Here is a 20,596-nt window from a genome sequence, read left to right on the forward strand (position 1 = left end):
ATACTAATCAGTCGATCACCGTATCAAAAACGAGGAAGACATCTAACCAATAAGGGCAACAGATTTAGCTACTCAGCCAATTAGTGTGAAGTTCGCAGAAAACGGAAACGGATACAGATGTCGCCCAGCGAACAACAAGCGAAGCGGATGTTTCGAATGGAGCATTGTTTGTTTTAGCGGCACATGCAGCGTTTCGGCAGTTGTTTAATTCTCGCAATGTCCGTTCTTGGGTTATTTAATAGTTTTTCTGAATAAAGGTTACTATTAACTACATTTTTACTAATTTATTTTTGTATAATTGTGCCCTGTCCTTTGTCCTGAAGAGGTAAGATCACGCAGAAATCCCTAAATTTGCTGATAAAACTTATAGTATCATATGGATTACAATATTGTTCTCTATGATTTGCATGTCTCACAGTTTTAATATTATGATATAGGTTTGTAATATGTTTATTGTGCTGTTGTACACTTGTTGTTTTAGGGTTAGTTTTATGCAGTATCTGAAACCTTGCTTTTTGTCTGTTGTAAGAAGCACATTGTCCACTGTAAGAGGGATTATTTTTGCAGTTATCATTCATCTGACAATTGGCACACATTTATGCAGTTATGCTGTAGAGCTTTTGTGTCTTAGTTTGTGCAGGATGAGTGGGTTTTGTGAAAGTTAACCATTTTAGCGGGTAATAGCTAAGATATTTAATGCGGCTTCAACAAACAATTATTGCTTTTTCTGAATAAGAAATAGTACATGTACATTTATTCTTATAGCTGAATAACAAAGGACGGTTTTAATCCTTTTTGCCTATTTATTGTTATAAAGCAGCCTAGCATAATCTTCTGTATTTAATTTCGTCGGTATGTAAATGTACTTTAAATAACTAGCACATATAAGAAAGCTAAGAAGCAACATGTCTGTGCTATTTGTAATGATAAAGATCGTAGGCAATTACCCGTGTACCAGTCTTTTAGAAAGTGTCCGACCAGATCAGTAAGGTAGGGACTGGCCAGCCAGAGGGGAGGGGTACCAACTGCGAGGTGTGATCATAATCTAAATTTAGTTCGTGTTTTTAATCTACTCGTTTACTACGCGAGCGTCCACTGTGGCTGTCCTTGGCGGTCTGGGGAGATCACGATTACCAGCATTAAAATGTCACTTGCACTTAATTAATACTACTACACTATTTGCCATTTGGCTTATCCCACTTCACCATTTGCTCAAGCCATTTTTTGTGAATGTTTTTACTGATGAGAGTTACTGTAGTTTCTGCCATTTTTTAAATATTTTTGTATATAATCAATTTTATCACATATAATGTGGTCGGTAGTAAAGTGCAACACTAATATTATGTTTATTATTATATTATTATCGCAACAATTGCTGAGTCAAGTCTTTTATCCCATTTCGATGTTGAAGACTTAAAGAGCACTCCCGTGTATATTCAACGGGTTGAGAATCGTTTGGTGAACTCGTTTGTCAACGAGTAGATAAGCCTTTCGAAATCTAACATTTTTGGTTTGAGGTTTAACTAAGCCCCTAGAAAGGTGCAGTATACTTTCAGCATTGAAATTTGTTCGTTTCAGATAAACCATAATTTATGAGACGACTGAACAGGTCGAACACATCGTAGACTATATATCACAAAAAATGCAACCAGGGCAACTCTACAATCAGCTCAGATTTAATCTTAACCAGCCGTACGATGTAAACAAGTTATCTGTTCGACATAAAAAGCCACATCCAATTACGATAGAAAAAGCCAGTTCTGCGCCTGTAATTCCTGTTACTGTTGAGGACGAAGAAGACAAGCTGAGCGCTAGCTTCAAAACCTTAAGCCTTGCAAGGCTCAAGGAAGCTCAATTTTTAGCCAAGAGGGATTTGCTAAGACAGCAAAATGCTGGGGTATGTTGTCACAATAGTGTAATGGCATACTAACTACCTTTACATGTTTAACTGCGAGACACAATGACTCCCGATTCTGAAATTGAAGAAAGTGGCATCCCTCATTTATGCCTGCTATACTTTATACTTTATACAGTAAATTTCACATTTTTGACTCTTCAATTATCTAAACTATTACGTAGTTGTAGCTTATGATGCTCCACTAATATTTAAGATTTGGTCTGTGGTATTAGCATTTCCTATAAAACATCAGCTGCTCTGTCTGTGCAGTTACAACTATAACTGTGCTCTGACCCTTGAGCCATTCAGTATATCTTGATGAATACAAAATGGAATGCTGGTATACTTCAAAAATATTTCACGTTTTATCTGGAAGTGCACCAAAAATATGATTTCATGAAATAACTTGATCAAGATAAGACAATACGGAGTTACATATTTTTGTTGTTATATTTTAAATGGTTGAATACCCAGTGGCCGGCGTTGCACGTTTAATACAAAGTTTTTGAGTAACTTATCAACTCGTATACATGAATTGTATGAATTTGAGTAACTTAAGCTAGTCTAAATCTTTCCTATATTAAGAGACGTGTCCATCCTTCTGTCCGGGCGTTAAAAAAAAGATTGTACATCGTGAGAATCACATCTGTGCATTCGGATGCACGGCTGTTAAACCCAGCGCACCGCTACTAAATGCAGCCACCTTGCTATGGCTTGGAATAAGTTGCGCTTATTATCGCTTATACATGATGATCTCTCACGATACATCGAACTGCAAGCGCTGTTGTTGGAGAAGTCAGACCACCTATTTTTTTTCTAGTATTTCAAGCATCCTTTTAATAGTCTGCTTCTAGAAGTTCAAGTGTTGCCAGCATGCGTATTTTAACTAATCGTTATAAACTGGACATACAAGGGACAAACAAACACCTAGATTTATATATACAGCTTGTGAAAGTTGAACATGTTCACTTTGAGTCTAATCGTTGTCAACTTGAGAAAATCTTAATAGCCTATATTAGTGTTTATTGTAGGCGCGTGTTCAGATTTCATGAGCATACATTCGTTGATGATTGTTTTAAAACAATAATTGTTACAAATACTAAATTTGATGCCTTATTTTTTAGTCATTTATGCAAGGCTTGAAGCTCGAGAGAACGGTACAAAGTTATCACTGCAAAAGGGGGATTTTTATCTTTGTCATTTCAGTTTAATTTAAAAAATTGACTACGTCAAAAGAAAAGTTAAACACGAGATAGATGTTTTATATTTCTAACATGCTTCTTCATCGGTTGTTCAAAAGCGCTTTTTTTATCACTAATTGCTTGATTGATAACAAAATATAACTCACACTGGATTAGTAAAGAGACAAGTATTTGATGCTATCAGTGAGAATTGGTGTACAAATTCATGTATTTCAATAAACTGGCTAGTGTAACCTCTGTCATATAATGGCATTATCGCGTAGATTAATGTTTACGGGAAATTTACTGCTCTGAAATCATAGTCAGCTGACAACTCCCAAGTCTCAACTGATTAATTCAAAACCTCTGAAACCAGGTATAACAGACCTGCAATATTGTGATTAAAAATTTAAATCAATGTTAAATTGTCAGTAATATGTAATGCAGTACAGCGTGGATGTCAAAGCTTTGTATTTTTGTGTTATATCAGTAGCTGTTTGGGCTATATGTAAACTTTTTGCGCAATCACAAAATTCTGTACACGCATATAATGAAATGACTATTATGACCCAATGGGGCCCATTGAGTCATGACATTCAGTTTATTAGACTGACGCTCAAACTAACTAAGCTAGTCAGCCACCTTTTGATGCCTCAAAATAATTGTTCTAATCTTTATTTTCCGTTTTTTTGTGACAGAAAAAGCAAACAGTTCAATGGACAGAAGGATAGACAGTGGCCAATAATAATACAGATATGAAATTCATGTTTGTTTTATAATAATTATTCGGCTGTCATAGCTTATGTAGTGTTCATGATACGCTAAACGCATTCAACCAACCTCTTACAGCAAGTGAAACAAACAGCAGCCAAACTCTCTCCAAAGCCTCCCTACACCAAGCCAGTTAAAGTGAAACTTTCACCAACGAAGAGGTTGCATCACTTGCCAGGTATTACCTCTTTTTGTTTTTAGCCTGAATGATAACCATGGTTTCACAGTTTTTGTACCTACAGCATATATCCATGTTTAGCCTGCGCTCTGCTCAACATGGTAGTTGAAAAACAATGACATCTTGACCTTTTTGTGTGCTTATGGGAAGGCTTAGAAGCTGAGGATAGCGCTTATATAGTCTATTGAAAGCAGCTGATCAAATTGTGGTTAAAGTCATGTAGCATTGCTAGTGTTCAAATAGTTGTACCTTGCTTTCCATATTAGTCCTGTTCATTTGAACATAGCATGCTTGTGTCTGAGGTCTGCTCTTGACAGTATTAGGTTCTGAGTATTATGTGACACAAGTTTAGTCATGGAGTACTAAAGTATGTAAGGTATTGAGTGTTATCAAACTCAAATTTTACGAAACGTAGTGCTGAAAAGTTTCCGTCGATAAAATGGGAAATTTTATATATATGTAGCTATTCCAGTCGCTCAAATGTCAGCAAAGTTTAATATTATTTCTATGTTAATTTAAACAAAGAATTTTTAAACATTGAAAAACTGCATACGCAAAAATTTCCATTTTTAGCTATTGTAAACGCGTTATTTTGTTTTTATTCCGTGTATTCATATTAAGTACAATAAGGTTTTACTATTTATCGTTAATATTTTGATAGATTATATTATATAGATTTTTATTTACTTGCGGTCTAGAGTGCATAACTTCTGGAAACCGGGTTGGGGTTCAGTTCTCAAAAAAGGTCTATGGTGGCAAGAAGGGTATTTGAATTAATTAATTCCTCTGCCAAACAAAAAAAATGGCAGATTAGTCAACTGTTACTGCCTCGAAAAAAGTAAAATATTTTAGTAAAATATTTTGTATGTTTTGCTAAATTATACAAAATATTCATTTAATTTAGACCACAAAAGCTCTTATTTTCAATTTTATTTATTCGCACATGCCAACCTACTTAGCTTTTCAATATCCTTAAACTGTTTTGCTTTAAAAGTCTAGCATTCTTGGCAGCATTACATAATAGGGGCTTTTGTACACTTGTGGTCATCAGTCCGCCGTGACCTCAGGTAACATGATAACTCTTACAATATACAGGTAATGAATACTATACAGTACTTTATTACCCCAGTGATTAATTCACTGGAGACATTGAAACTATGTCCAGATTAAATATAAAAATTTATTAGTCTCATTTCCTGCAACTGGGAAATAATGACAATTATTTTGATTTGCTGTGAGACCGAAACTGACAAAAGGATTGGTTCTTTACTACTATCTATCGTACGAGGGAAGGAGTTATATTTTGCGCGTTTTTCAGCTTTGTTTTCTGTTTCTTAGAAATATATTGCAAAATCATATCATAAGGACACTACGTCCTGAGTTGATTTGAGTGGTTGTTAAATTTTCAAATGTTCTTGGAAGTTGCAGTAATTTTTTGCAAATCGAACATTTTAGAGCTTTTTTACTTTTACCGTGTATTGAAATACTAAGGTATCTAAAAATGATTTTATGTCCGTAGATAATTTTTTTTTCTTTTTTCTCAAATGCATGAGTATAAATTACTTTTATCAGACAAAGACTGCTTTCAGACATGTTCAATGGCTTCAGTTTCTTCACTAAGTCAGCAGTGACTCGTACCAGAACAGCTCATCCATCATGCCTGCATGCAGTCTGTAACAATTAAATGCATGGATAGGAGAAAATTACAAAAGTACACAAATATATTTTCATTTTTATGTTCAATGTATTTTTTCAGTTTTGTGTAATACTTGTAATTTTTGTGTAATGCAGTACAGCATGGGTGTCACTGTATTACGTATTACACAAAAATGAAATTATCTATAGAATGGCAATAGATTAGCAGGCACGTGTGTGGTAAATATCCGGACACCTGTCTGATAAACTAAAAGTACTTCCTATTTTTTGTCTTTATTAACTTCTACTACAAGTCCAGTTGTGCAATGGCTTGAGGAGTTAATCTAGCTTGAGTGCCAACTGTTGTGATTCATTTCTGTTTTAGTCAGTGGAAACTCTCCCCCGGTCAGAGATGTCTCTTCTAAAAAGCTTCATCCAAATAGGAAACCAAAACAGCTTCACTCTCCTAAAGGTAGGCAGTCAGGACAACTCTAAGAGAGGACAACTCCTAATTACAGCAATCGATTTAGGAAAGTTTAAATACAAGACAACTCCAATATTTTACTAGGTATTGCAACAGATGATCAGTTACAAAGATTATCTATCAGACATCATTAAAAAAAATTACATCAGAGGCCTGAAAATAGGTAATGCGGGTTAATGCATGTATTGACAAACGTAATGTGTGCGCAGCTACATGTTTCAGACTAAACATAGGTAGGAGTACTGTGATGTTGCAATAAGAAATATAAACTTGCAGGAATTTTGAATTGATTAAAAGAAACAAACCTGATATTTGTTAGACATTTAACCGATGTACACTGTATGTTTGTATGCTCAGTGAAAAGCAAAAAAGCGTATTCCACACACGTGGTACAGACTGATGGGGTCCTGCGAGAGAAGCTTGACGATAAAGATGCACTCGACATGCCGGTAGGTGTTCTACAGAAACCTTTTAAAACTCTTTGATTGTTCTCATTTCTGAGAAGTTTGCCACACTTTGTGCTAAGAAATGGGAAGTTTACTAGGTGACTAGTTCTGTGAAATAGGAAAGCTCACTGTCTTACCTTATAAATAGATGTGGTTTTTATGTTTTAATTATACCTTTATTGAATTTATAAATGTTTATGCTCTTTAATGTAATATATATATATATATCATTTTAATTTTACCTGATGAATGGTAGCAACCATGAAACCTTAAGTAGTAAAATGTTTTAAAAGTTTTCAGCTCTTAATAAATTTTATATATATATATATGTATATATATATACGTATATATATACGTATATATATATATATACGTATATATTACATTATAGAGTATAAAGCAGCATACTAAATATTTATTATGTATATAGTATGATACTAACTTTACGCAACATAAGCATATTTTGTGTTGAAGTATATAGACTAGTAATTATAAATCGATAAAAACTTAATGTTTGTAAATGGCTGTTTAAAAATCTACTCAAAACTGGCACAACTTTAAAACTACTGTAGAAATGCAATTTTAAAGCTTACTAAATTAAAAAAGGTTATTAATACATTGGTGAAATGGCAGTAATAGGTTGACATTATGCTATGATAAAACTGCATCCTGTTCTACCAGTCTTGTTGGAAGTCCATTAGGATAACAGGGTTTATTACATGGATGGTGTGCGCTACATGTTATAGGTAGACAAGTGCTATTGGAGATACAGGAGTCCAGTCTGTTTTCGATGTACAAACTTAATCTGTTTATGTATAAAAATTCATCATATTTTGGCCAATCTGCTCCAGAACATAAAAAATAATGATTAAGTAATTACATATAGTATTAAAAGAAATATATTGTAAAAATTTCAAAACATAGAAATATAATTTAATAGAGTAATTATCAGTGAAAAGAGGTTTTTATTGTTGCTTCACCTTGAGAGACATGTAAAAAGAAGTGTGGTCTCGATATAGGTTAGGCTGAGTGCTGGAGTGAGTGACGCATAACTTACTCTAACCTACCCTATAATTTATGCTGACTGTGTATTTATTTGTTTACTGTTTTCACTATCTGGTTTCAGTTTTCTTTACTCTTTCGTAAAAACTCTTTCGTAAAAACTGTAATGTTTCGAGAAATTTCAGACATCCTATGATATAAATTAACTTGTATTTTGAGACAAATACTAGCTAAAACTATGTCATTAAAATACCAAGCACTACTTACTATAACTTTGACTAGATATAGTTTAAATAAACTTCATTTATATATTGTTATTATTATCACATTTTACGTCGCATTTTTGCTAACTTCAAATTTTACTGATGGAATTGTAATGGTGGAAATTGCTCTGTATGTAGAGACAAATATGTTCTTAAATATGTTGAGAATTACTATGTAAAGGTGGTCACGAGTCGAGGTTTGACTGTATGCATAATACGCACAGAGATTTGCTTTCACTCGCTCAAGTAGTAATATCATTTTAACTCTATGAGTCATAGAATGATCCCTGTTGCTTTTCCTACAGGATGTTCATAAGATGGCCATGCAACAATTGTTGCAAGTACAGAATAGCAACAATTTTTCTAGTCCTGCATTTAGAAACAGAAACAAACGAAGACTGTCTACACCCACCAGTGAGTTTTTATTGTTTTACCTGTACTGGCTAGTGCCAGCTGCGTACTGCCGATAAAAATCTAAAAAACTGAGCTTTCCATGTTTTGAGGTCCTGCACCAGCTTGTTATATGTTTAGTTTTCATCTAATATCTCACAATGAGTATTACATTGGTTGTCTTTGGTTCGCTAGCAGTAAGTGTCCTACAGGTTGATGATACACTGGCCACACCTGTCATAGATTGTCATTGCAGGAAAATTTTTGGCCCAAATATGCTAAAGGTTGATTCACAGTGGCTCGCTCTTTTTTTTAGAATGATGGCTATTTGCTGTCACTAATGTCTTTGCTTGACTGTTTGGAATCTTTACTATAATGTGGGTTTGTCCGTCCGTCTGTCTGAAGCCATGGTTGGAGGTTCAGATAAAAGATTGTTAAGAACGGGATTTGAACACGCAATATTCAGCGCGGTAGACCAACACGCTTACACCTGCACTAATAGACCACCTTCTAAAAGTGTTGAATAATTGTTCTCGTATTGATTCTCTGTGATTTATTGGAACATCTGACAATCTCTCACAGCACACTATACTGTCAGGGTACCTATTAAATAGCAATAATTAATACTAGTAATAGATCAATTCGAACGATTCCTTACAAGCCTGATATGACGATATAAGAAGCTATACACAGTGATAACTCACTTGTATTTTAATTTGTTTTAAAATAAGTTTCAGATTTGTCTTCTTCTGTCTGCCCTTTTCACTTAAGCATGGTTGCCACACCGGCTGCCAGAACCCGGCGATAAGCTCGTGCAGCAATACACTTGCGGCGCTAGTCTTGGCAGCTTATGTTCACATAAAGCTGGATTGCTGGTTATCGCATAAAAATGGCCCCTCGCTATGCCGTTTTGAAAGTGCTGACCTTCACATGTTCAGTACATTTCGGGAAACTTGCCTGCAGCTCCTTGCGAAAGTTCAACGGCGCTGAACTCTTGCAACTTCCGGCGGTACTTGGCGTGTAGGTTCCCATTTCACCGCCGATAGCCCTGCCACCCTGCCACTGGTGCTTGCGGGGTAAATGGGAAGTAGGCTTGAGACGCATTTGAATACTGCTGACTAACCATTAACTGCTGATTATGTAATACTTCATATAGCCATATATGGTAAAACTAGAAATCACTAGCAAAAAGCCTGACGATGCCTGAGATTTCTCTTATTTTCAATCAGGTAGCCTGCGGGTAGGTGTTTAATAAGCTGGCTCTCAGGAACCAGATAGAGTTTCGAAACCAAATATTTTTAGTGGCCTGGCTGAAGGCCCGGATAATGCGCGTGAAGTCTGGATGATATCGGTCAAAAATTGTGGAAGCATTTACACAGACTAACACATATAAATAAAGCAAATAAGTTTAGTTGCTTTCACAGTTTAATTGTTCTAAACTGTTAAAATCGAAAGATTTTTCATTTGCAGTTTTTGTGTTATTTACATAATTTTGATAAAGACAAATAAACATTGAATTAACATTAAACTTTGCTGACTTTCAGGCTCTTACAATAGCTGCACTATATTTCTCATATTAACAGACAGCTTACATACAGTAGACTGAAGTTCCTTAGCTATAGGCTCTCTAAAAGGGGGTGTGTTAACCATACACCTGTAACTAATCATGTGGGAGGAATTGTTTTTGTTATGAATATTAGGCTATCTTGAACAAAGTTCAACAAATTCCTCAGAGTAAGAGAACGATGTGATTATAATAATACGATGTTCGTAGCATTAAGCTCTAGTTAGTCGAACAGACAGTCCGCTACATGACTACAAAGACAACAATTAGTGTTTTTACGACCTGCGCTACTGCTGATTAAAGTGAAGATCTGTCCTGTTTCACAAATTTTGCAGACATCGTTGCTGCCAAGTCATTAAATACCCGTGACATGTTATAAAAAGTGATATTTAATGTGGACTCGATGGTTACATCGGACATATGGTTACATTGATAGGCTGCCAATTTCCACCCTCAGTACCAAATGTAATATAATAGTAGTTCACATAATATATTAATTACATATTATTATAATAATATTCCATTTAAATAATGCGGAGTTACCAAACATCTATTTTGTACAACAACTAGCCGAATGCCTGGCGTTATTAAAAAATAGCTTATAAACAGTGGCAGGTAATGTAGGTGCTTGCCATGAGCCTGGCACATTGCCAATGACTAACTTGAGTAAGCTACTATCCGTATTGCTAAACTTACTAATAAGAGCCGTGAGAGCAGGATTTAGTGACGTTGCGTAACGCAGAGTGCTATTATACATATTTTAACGGAGATAACGACTCATATCGCCAAATGAACGCATTGCATCTCACGTAGCTTAATTGGTTAGGCTATTGCTTAGTGAATAGGGAGGTTCTGAGATCAAATCCAGCATGAAGCGGATCTTTCATTCCTAGATTTTAATAGCTATAGCTGGGTGGATCGAACGATGACAGACTTTGAGATTTATATGCATAGATAGAAACATATATATCATTTAGGTAACAACAGTATATGACAGTGGCATTGGCTAAAGATGCAGCAGAGGTAATGTTAGGGAAAAGGTTCTACTACTGGTAGAGTAAGTGATACTGATTAAAAAATTGATGTCTGATGGAATTCCAAGTTCAGTTTTGTATTATTTAGAATCACGTAAAGCCCGTGCTGCTGGTGTGAGGTTTGTAAAGCCATCTAAAAGAGCAGAGTCTGCCCGAATAGATAGAGAAAGAATTTACCGTCAATGTCTGTCCAAACCAGCAACTAAGACTCGTCGACCTTCAGCGCGTAGTAAAGGTCAGGCGCTGCCTAGACATCCAGTTAGCAAAGGTCAGGTGCTACCGAGACATCCAGTTATTAATCCGTATGATCCAGATTATGTTTACGTTGAGCCAGAGCTTCATCTACAGGAGGCAGAAGGATTGAGACCCCGTATAGTAAGTCGTTGCTTATACAATATCTAAGTCTAGCTTGCAACGGATAAAGAATTGTTTTGTACCTATTTGAAAGGATTCTTTGTAAAAAATTGTTCATGGCTTCAATTGTCACTAGATTTTCTTGGTATGTTTTGTGGCACTACATGTACTGCGGCACAACATGTTTTCTGGCACTACATGTATTGTGGAACTATACGTTTTGTGTCATAACAAAGCAATAATGATATATTTGTCTTCACACATCCACCACTATCAAGATATTCATATAGTCGAGACACCCTCACTAGGATAGACAATCCCACTAGGGGAGACAACTTCACTAGGGGAGACAATCTTATTAGGGGAAATAACTTCATTAGTTGAAAGGACTTTATTAGGGGGGGGGGAGACCAACCTCACTAGGGATCACACAAAGAAAATGTTTTGTTCCATAAACAGAACTTCAAGGGTTTCGGTAATGAGATTTTTCCCTCAACTGGCAAAACAAAAAATAACAACCAAATGCTCTGTTCTGCTATTTAAAATATTTAGCTATAAGCAATTCAAATATCACTGTATTCATGTCATAATCCGCTATTGGTATAAATAGGAAAAAGCTACTGATTATGTAGTATCATCTGCATTTTCATAACTGTGTAATTACCTGCGGTGTTCATCAAGAAACTATCATAGGTTTTCATACATTGGATGAATTAAACGATTTGCCTTTAACGAAATATTCTTATAGAAGCATGTGCTCCAACATACAACGGTTTCAACATACGAAGCAGACCTCTGAATGAATTAATTTATATGTAGAGATTTGACTGCACCTGTTACCAACGAGCCATTATTTTATTTGTATTTTGCACCGTACTCATATGCCAACTGCTAGTCATGGATTGTAGCGAGGTAAATATCACCCGTGCCTGCTGAAGTAGTGACATAACAAGTTTCAACTGCGGTCTTCACACTATCGGTCTTGATAACTATCGACTGTTCTAATAACTCTCGACTATTCTCTTTAGAGAAAACTGATTCAATGAATACGTCTATATTACAGTCACAACAATCCCCTTGGCTACCAAATGCGAATGAATTCCTGAAGCGAATGAATGAAGCGAAGAAAGGGAGGTAAGCAGGCACAACCCTACCACATCCAAACATCTTAGTCTACGCTAGTTTGTTTTCATTTATTAAACTTTATTTTATGTATGCAGTAGTGCAGCAGATCTACATTCTGTTGATCCAACCAGCTGGTTAGATGTGAGGGAGAAGGACACGAGGCAGCCTGCATATGCACACAGAGAGGTTTGTATCTACAATCTTTAGTTATGTTCATTAGTTTATCATGCGACTATCTAGGAGTCTCTGTGCTTCTTCATCACATTACCGCTCTTGTATCTGCTACTTTAAGACTTATTTTAGCATTCCCTTCAATCTTCTTGGACAATAGTCGTGTTTTCTATCTTTTGCAGTATTATATTGAATTAGTACCCTGGCAGTCTAGTGTGCCGTAAGAGATTGTCAGGTGTGCCAATAAAACTAGTGTTGGGAGTACTTCTTGGCCAACGAGTTTAGACTGGCCCCTCTCCGTTCGAGTTTTTTGAGTATCGGGTAGCTAGTAGTGCTTGGCACGAGTACTTTTTGGCCAACGGGTTTTTCGGGTATCGGGTTTGTTGATACGGATTTCGTGTCTAAAATTTCCAAACATCGAACATATCTTCAAATTTACAATGCAATTATAAGTCTTTTCAATTAATTATTTTTTACTATTTTCTATCGACTGATATTCGTGCTCGCCACGTTAACAGGCAAGTTGTTAAACTGTGCTCATAATGCAGGGCACAATAGACTGAGTTTTTTCCACTCTACTCAACGGATTCGTGTACCAAAACTCGAACTCGCATGTCAAAACACGAACACACAAGATCGAAATACTTAAAATTTCTATTACGCGAGATTCAAGAGAAGATGAACGCGTGAGTTCAACGAGTTTTAGTACTCGTGCCCAGCACTAGAATAAGTATGTGCTCAAGTATTCAAAAATCCTTAAAATCAGTCGATTGGCACCGTTGTTAACGTGTTCGGTTGCCAAACCAAATGTCATGAGTTCGAATCTTGTATGAAGTAATCTTTTTTACCAACATCCAATCATGGTTTCAGACATGGCTCTTATTATAGTAAAGATTAAAATACTAAATATACTGTACACACAGCTGACTCTCGGCAAAGAGTGCGAGCCTTGTAAGGAATAGAGGTAAATATTGGCAGCCCTTTTGCATCGACGACTTGCTCGACCAAATAGTCAGCCGGTGACTAGTATTTTATCAGGAATCTCCTTTCAGAAGTGTAACTCAAGATGCTTTATGTCGAAAACACACCCATGAACTGTGGCATGTTTCAGTATGCCTGTAGCTTTTAGTAGCCTGGGGTTGGAAACGATTATGGAAAGCGTTTTATATAAGGAATGGTTTATGTTCTATCACATTTTTTTGGGAGCTCAACAATTTTTTTACTAAATAGCTATTTTCTTTTAATGACTTTCCTCATCATTGAAGGTGTGGATAAGGTGTAGTCAGGATGCGGGGTCATCAGACATCAGCATACTGATGTCTGGGTTTACGCAGGTGATAAGTATTCTGTACCAGAAGTAGGCGCATAGATACATCGTGGCTACTATGCAAACCACATTTACTGTTGAAATGGACTACATGTATTTTGATACTCAAGGTGTTGTTCATGTTGCCATTGACCGTACCAGAGAATTAACTGTATACCCACATTTTACATTTATGCCAGTTTTACATCGTAAAAGAACAATAAATGATTCTTTGTCATATTATACATGTACTAGTAAGAAACCAAACAATTTTTTTTGGTAATAATCTGAAATCTTAGTCTGAGATACTGTGTTACCAAAAATGTTCTTGTAAATTTTAGATTTCACCAGTGGCACTACAGAGAGCTTCACGAGGCGATTACCAAAGGCCTGAGGCTGACTTCTCTGCTGTCTCTCCAACAGTTAGTAGCTAGTAACTGTTCCTTTGCCATCTTTTAAACAATAACTAAAAATAACACCCCAACCATCTGTTATGTTTTTTACTGTGATCTTTACCTATTTATTTTTATTCTATTGATAGAACATCTGGTACAAATTGTTGGCATTTTAACAGTTCAAGGAGATCTTTTCCTAGGTTTCTTGAAAAATTTTATCATCCAAAAAGGCTGCCTTTAACAAGAGTAAAGTGCATGCCGAATTGACAGAAATGTTGCATAAACAGTGTCACACCAATTGGTGACAAGGGAAGATAACATGCGTTCACTGCACTAGATTAAGTACTCTATTACTAGCAAAGGTATGACAACTCCAAGTACAATTAAGTTTCAACTGTAAAATGTCACAAGTTTTGAGTGTAAAGTTTTAGGGATTGTTATCACCATGAAACTGATTGTCTGCTATCCTATCTCACCTCGTGTCATCATTCAAGGAATAGAGAATTGTTTTACCCTCACTTTGGCTCTGTCAGCACTGTTGTCAGCGATGTCATGCTTAAAGTCATTACGCTATCTCATCACTTCATTCTCAGAAGGCTGTATATTGTTAGATTCGGTACAACAGAGTCATGAGCTCTGATGAACAGCACCAACATTCAGCCAAGGGACAAACTAGTCATTCCAACCTGTCGGAGGTAGAGTCAAGTTCACCGGCTATTTATAGCACCCCAGATGTGAAGACTGGCAATGCCTGGTTTGATATACATAGCCAGGATTGTGGTGAGGAAGATAGTTATTTCATATCACCAGATGATAGAGTTTTACTTGAGACTATGCTAAACAGACTGGATGAGATGCAGGTTTGTGCTGCTATCAGCTTATGAATCCCTCTACCAGATCACACAAAATTTGGGCGACTCCAGTGTAGTTTCTATTTATGTTTACTATTGAGATAGTTTACCTAGTTTAATAAGATGTAGGGATTGTTTCAATATAGTCTGACAAACATAGTTTCTGCAATTCTTGTCGAGTATTCTCTTTTTCATCTTATGTTAAAAATAGATGTCAATTTTCTGCCTTCAGCTCAGTCCTATGTTCAAGCCAACTTTGAGTGTCTATTTTATAGTTTTCTATATTTATTACAAATCGATGTCATGAAAAATAAAAAAATCAAGCTGTTGGCACATTTTTTGATCGAGTAAAAATGGATTTGTGATCGAGTAAAGTTTTTCGAATTTCACATGTTTCTCTAAATATGTGAAAAAGATTTCACATGATATTTTTCACATAGAGTAAAAAATATTATGTGGAATACTATTTCAAACATATGAAATATATGTTTGAAATTTTATTTCATACATTCAATTTTGTACATATGAGATTCGAAGGTTTGCATAACATCAGTTTTATACAGTGAAAATGAGGAGAATGAAGATGAAGTTTAAAAAAACATAAAAGAAATATGAAATTACTACAAAATATGTAAATAATAAAATTGTTTGAGCAAAGTTAGTTTAAACTTCACCTAGTCCTAAGTTCAAGTTGAGTAGGTTGAGTGCCACCTTTATCACCATTCCTAAGTCCCAACCTACGCATAGCCAAGCCTATGCTTCTCATCACCTGTCTAAAAGAGAAGGTAATAATAAAAACCTCCTTTTATTGTTACTCGCAGTAAGCTCGGTTACGCCCAGGATTCCTTTCATTTTCAATCTGATAGTCTGCTGGTGGTTATGTGGCTGGTTCTTAGGAACCTGATGGAGTTTTAAAACCAAATATTTTTAGTGACCTGGCAGAAGGTACAGAACATATCCGTGTAAATTTTGGATGTAATCAACCGACAAATGTAGAAGCGCATAATGTTTACACTGTAGTTAATATGTTATTGTTAATAACATATTAACAATCGAATACAGAGTACCATCACAATGGAACAGTCGTCCGATAGACTTACGCAAAACCTCTGCTTTTACCAGTTTTAGAGTTAATATGAAAAGCCATTTGTTAAGCCTAGAATCCTAGAGAGAAGACCTGCTGTTTAAGTTTGCCAATTCCTGTGGGCCCAGCGCCTCGACTAGCTACAGTGCTACTTAGCATGTGGGCCCCATCACGCCTTAACAATAGAAATTAAGCTTCATTATTTTGTTTAACGTAATCAATATTATAACTATATCTTTATTTTTGCTTAATGTTATTTTTCTACTAGTTGATGAAATAAAACAGACAGACTAACAGACAGACGCAATGACATTGACGATTTAATGACACGCAATGATTTATTAATATAAGGTAGATTAGTTTATTAACTCGAGATATTTATTTAGATATTTATACTTAGATACAACTTTATAATTTTATAATAAAATTAATATTTAACTTATAATATTATAATTGAAATATTAATATTTAAGTTAATTTATTAGTATTTAATTTATAATAATATAATATAGCCTATAAAGTAATAGTTTTATGATATAAATTTATACTTTCTATTCATACTTAGATATTTATTTTATTTATTAGAACTTTATTACTTTAGATATTAATTTTGTACATTTATTTTTATATTTTGTTTTTATATTATTTTTATATATTATACCTTTGTTTTGACGCTATATTATCGGCAGACCGGTCATCAAGTCACCAGGCTCGCAACTCATGAATCCTTTTTTAGAAAGAGCATGTAGAGATACGTCACAGGTGGCTGACAGCATCTACCAAGTATGATGACGCAGGACTCATTCACTTAGGCGAGCAGACGGGTAGGTGGTTATTTAATTTTATGCTGGAGATTTGTATGGACTGTGCAAAACCTAGGCGCTAAGGCTAAGGCATTCAGGAAGAAATTTAATTTGGAATTTGTTTGCACGCCTTTTGTGTTGTGAGCACACTAGCTATTGTTAAAAGACTTTGACCTTCACTTGACCTTTAGTTTGCACTACTCTTAATAAGTGTAGTTTAGTTGCAACAGTTTAAAGTATTTGCCCCTCGTTTATTGCAAGCTGTTTTTCTGTGATGTACTTCCTGCTTGTAAATGTGGAATGTGCGAATGATTGTTTTGTGAACTAAATCAAAGCATTGGATTTTTTTGTAAGAATATTAACAAAGCTGACTTATTTAGAAATAGTACGAAAACCTGGCATATCATTTGGGAATCAGTACATTTTTTGATGAGCTTTTGCGTTGACAAGCTAACAATTGTCTTCCTTTGAGAAACATCCATGGCTGGAGATGTTTGCTGTTCTCTTATGTCAAACTATTTCACTGTTTATTGAATGCTTTTCTCATATCAGCATAAAGTATATAATTATAATAGCCTCTCACTCAAAATCTTACTCTGATGTGCCAGTCTAGACTCTAGACTGACACATCAGAGTAAGACCTCTAGACACTAGAGGCTTCAGCTCATTATTTCGGAGTTGTAACATTTGTAGATAAGAAAACTCCTGTCATTGAGCCGCTCCAACTGATCTCACTTTCAATAATTAGCAGGATCTTTCTTGTAGATTGTAAGGAGAGGGAAGCGGGTGGTGCGATATTTGATCCACCTCGTGCTCTTTTATTGAAGAAGCCCCACGCCCGTCCATCCCACAATTCACAGTCAGCAAATGTGAGTAATAGAGTTTGCAAAATACTTCTTTGAATAAACTTATAAATTATTAGCATTAACATAAAATGGATGCTAGTTGATGTACTTACCTTTTGTGGGTAATGTTATAGAAGTTTTGGAGTAAGTCTAGATGTAAGTAGCAAACACAGCCAGGTTGATGGAACTCTCACCGACTGAAATATGTATCTGTTATGCATATATTTATATATTGTATGTATTGATGCCTGATCCAGCTATAGAGGTGGTTGCCAAATCTTTGTCTTGTTAACTATTCATCATTTTCCTGTTTGGAAAAAAGTAGATGCATGATTGCAATCTTTCGTATAAAAATGTAGAACTTAATATTTTAAAAAGGAAAGTGACATATTACGTAACTCTTTACAGCAGCGCATGGCTACATCATTCAATATATCAAGACAAGGATAAACTCCATTATGTAGGCTTTCTTTAGCTCGATTCATGGCTGTAATAGATTTTTAGACAACGAGCATGAACTACATATGGTCATGCTCATTTGTATTTCGATGTACAGCAGTTTTCTTGCATTCCCACTCTCATGCTTACAGGAGCACAGGAAAGGCTGCTCTACTCGTTTTCAACAGAATATTTCTCTACCAGAAAACAAAATCAAATCAATCCAAGATGGCAAGGAGAGGTTTGAAAAGGCATTAGCAAATAGCAGTCACGTACCTTCCGCTGGGTTTGATCCTTGGCACTTTGCCAAACAGTAAGAACAATTTTTATATAACATACAATATATTGATTATATTGTGTGTCTATTTTGGTTAATGTTTTTTTCCACTCAACTCCAGTTCTCAGACAACATGCCATAGATATAGGTCATTTAGTCTGGTTTACTCTCAACGCATTTCGACTTCACTACTGACCATAAACTGACGAGACCATAGCTTCTAGCCTGTCGTATGCTACAAACGAGAACTGTTGAACTTTGGGTTTTTATTAGTAAAATGTTCAAACTTGTATTAACTATCATGTAATGCCCTGCCAAGGAACAAAGAAAAAGCTATCTTAAAAACGCATACGCCATGTGTTGGAAAATTGTCATTCATACCCAAGGGTGAGACAACTCAAAGAAATTATTTAGAAATTCGTGTATCTGTAATATTCAAAGTTTTTCAAAATTTTCCATACCGTAATACTAATATGAACATTGGCAACTTTAGGATGGTAGCACCGCAGATGAAGCCACATTATATTTGTTAATTAGAAATCAATTTCAAACATTCTCTCTCTCTCTAGTAGTCAGTCATTTCGACAATGACTGTCTTATGGTCTACACTTTTTAAAACATCTATAAATATTTTATGGGTTAAATATTTGCATAGTTTAGACTCAACTGATTATAGGAACCACTAAAATGCTGAGTGAAGGAGTGCATCTAACAACTTAATGTTCAATTAATCACATGTGAACTTAAAACTCTTCGGCTCATTAGTCTTATGTGTGCGTCAGTTGTAAATATGCAAATTTGATGATGACAAATGTCCTTGTAAACCTTTTCTTTGGAATTGGTCAAGCAGTTATGAGCCAAGCACTGACGGGAATGTAATTTGCAGGTATCATAGGGTGCAATGTAATTTGAATGGTGTTTGAATGGCATCTGACATGATGTAGAGTGTAGACTATCTGTTAGCGTTTATCCTCTCAGGTTCTGGATAAAGCAGCTGGGTGAGGTAGTACAGTTGATATATTTTCCTAAAAAGTGGCTGGCCGATAGCTTCTATTTTCCATGACAACTGGGGTTATGATTTTAAGCCTTGATGCTCACCTCAATGCAATCTCTGGTTACATCAACTTCTGCAGTTTTAGGAACAAAAAATCCACTTCTCACTGGATTTGAACTCATAACCTCCAAGCTTGCAGACCAGCGAGCTAATCCACTACACTATGCTGTCCATGCCATGCTATGACATAATTGCGCACATACTTATGCATACTTCCGAAAATACTAGCATGTTTCAAGTTCATGATTGCGTTATAGATGATCATGTGTAATATAACGAGCTAGCTGCAAATGTAGGGCAGATGCAGGCATTCAGCTAGTATCAGCATAAAGTATATAATTACAATGGCCTCTCATTTAAAAACTTGCTCTAGTGTTGTCATTCACCACCTAATACCATGTAATCATGCTACAGTTCAACTGTTTGTATGTATGTATTTCCTCCTTCCGAATTGCAATGTTGGCTATTAGGTTTATAAATGTGCACAATGATCCAGAATGCAATTCGACTGTTGAAAATCAAAATTGGATTACTACAACTATAAAAATTATGAGACCAGAGCCCAAATAACCAACAGAGATTTCTTGATGAAACTTGTAATGTGATTAAAATATGTTAATGTTTTGGATTCATGGTCTCGATGATATTCAAGTTATGGAATGATAAATACAGAGAAAAATGAGTAAGCTCAAATTTTCCTGGCTGAATCTTTCCTTTCTTGGCTTTCAGTTCGTAAGAATTATTTGAAATGTTTGTCTGTGTACATGAAGTTGTCTGCCAATATGCGCAATAGCTAAAAGGCCAGCAGTCAGTAACAGACAAACTTTTTGACCTTTGTTTTCGGATCAGAACACTTGCTTGTATTTATAGGACAGCGGATGAAGCTCTCGATAGTTGTATCACACAAGTCTCTAAAGAACTACTCGATGCAGGTGATGGGATTGTGCAGAAGTTATATTCAGACGAGTTTATCGCTGCCAAACGCAGTGCAAGTCAGCATGACATCACCCCAACTACCTAACATCTCCTTGGGTTTTATTTATTAAAA

At 35.6% G+C, this 20,596-nt stretch overlaps 1 protein-coding gene across 1 annotated transcript; it reads left to right on the plus strand.

The window, feature by feature from the left end:
* Positions 1-127: 127 nt before the first annotated feature.
* Positions 128-20,584, plus strand: LOC137391243 (uncharacterized). The gene is made up of 15 exons (XM_068077656.1): positions 128-257; positions 1,579-1,897; positions 3,928-4,027; positions 6,048-6,134; positions 6,504-6,595; positions 8,163-8,271; positions 10,934-11,220; positions 12,263-12,333; positions 12,420-12,510; positions 14,143-14,223; positions 14,808-15,056; positions 16,868-16,955; positions 17,700-17,803; positions 18,370-18,530; positions 20,419-20,584. The coding sequence occupies exons 2-15, from the start codon at positions 1,643-1,645 to the stop codon at positions 20,567-20,569; spliced, it is 1,926 nt and encodes a 641-aa protein (XP_067933757.1). The 5' UTR covers positions 128-257; positions 1,579-1,642; the 3' UTR covers positions 20,570-20,584.
* The last annotated feature ends 12 nt before the right edge of the window (positions 20,585-20,596 follow it).

Source organism: Watersipora subatra, chromosome 3, assembly GCF_963576615.1.
Source record: "Watersipora subatra chromosome 3, tzWatSuba1.1, whole genome shotgun sequence".
In the NCBI taxonomy this organism is placed as follows: Eukaryota; Metazoa; Bryozoa; class Gymnolaemata; order Cheilostomatida; family Watersiporidae; genus Watersipora; species Watersipora subatra.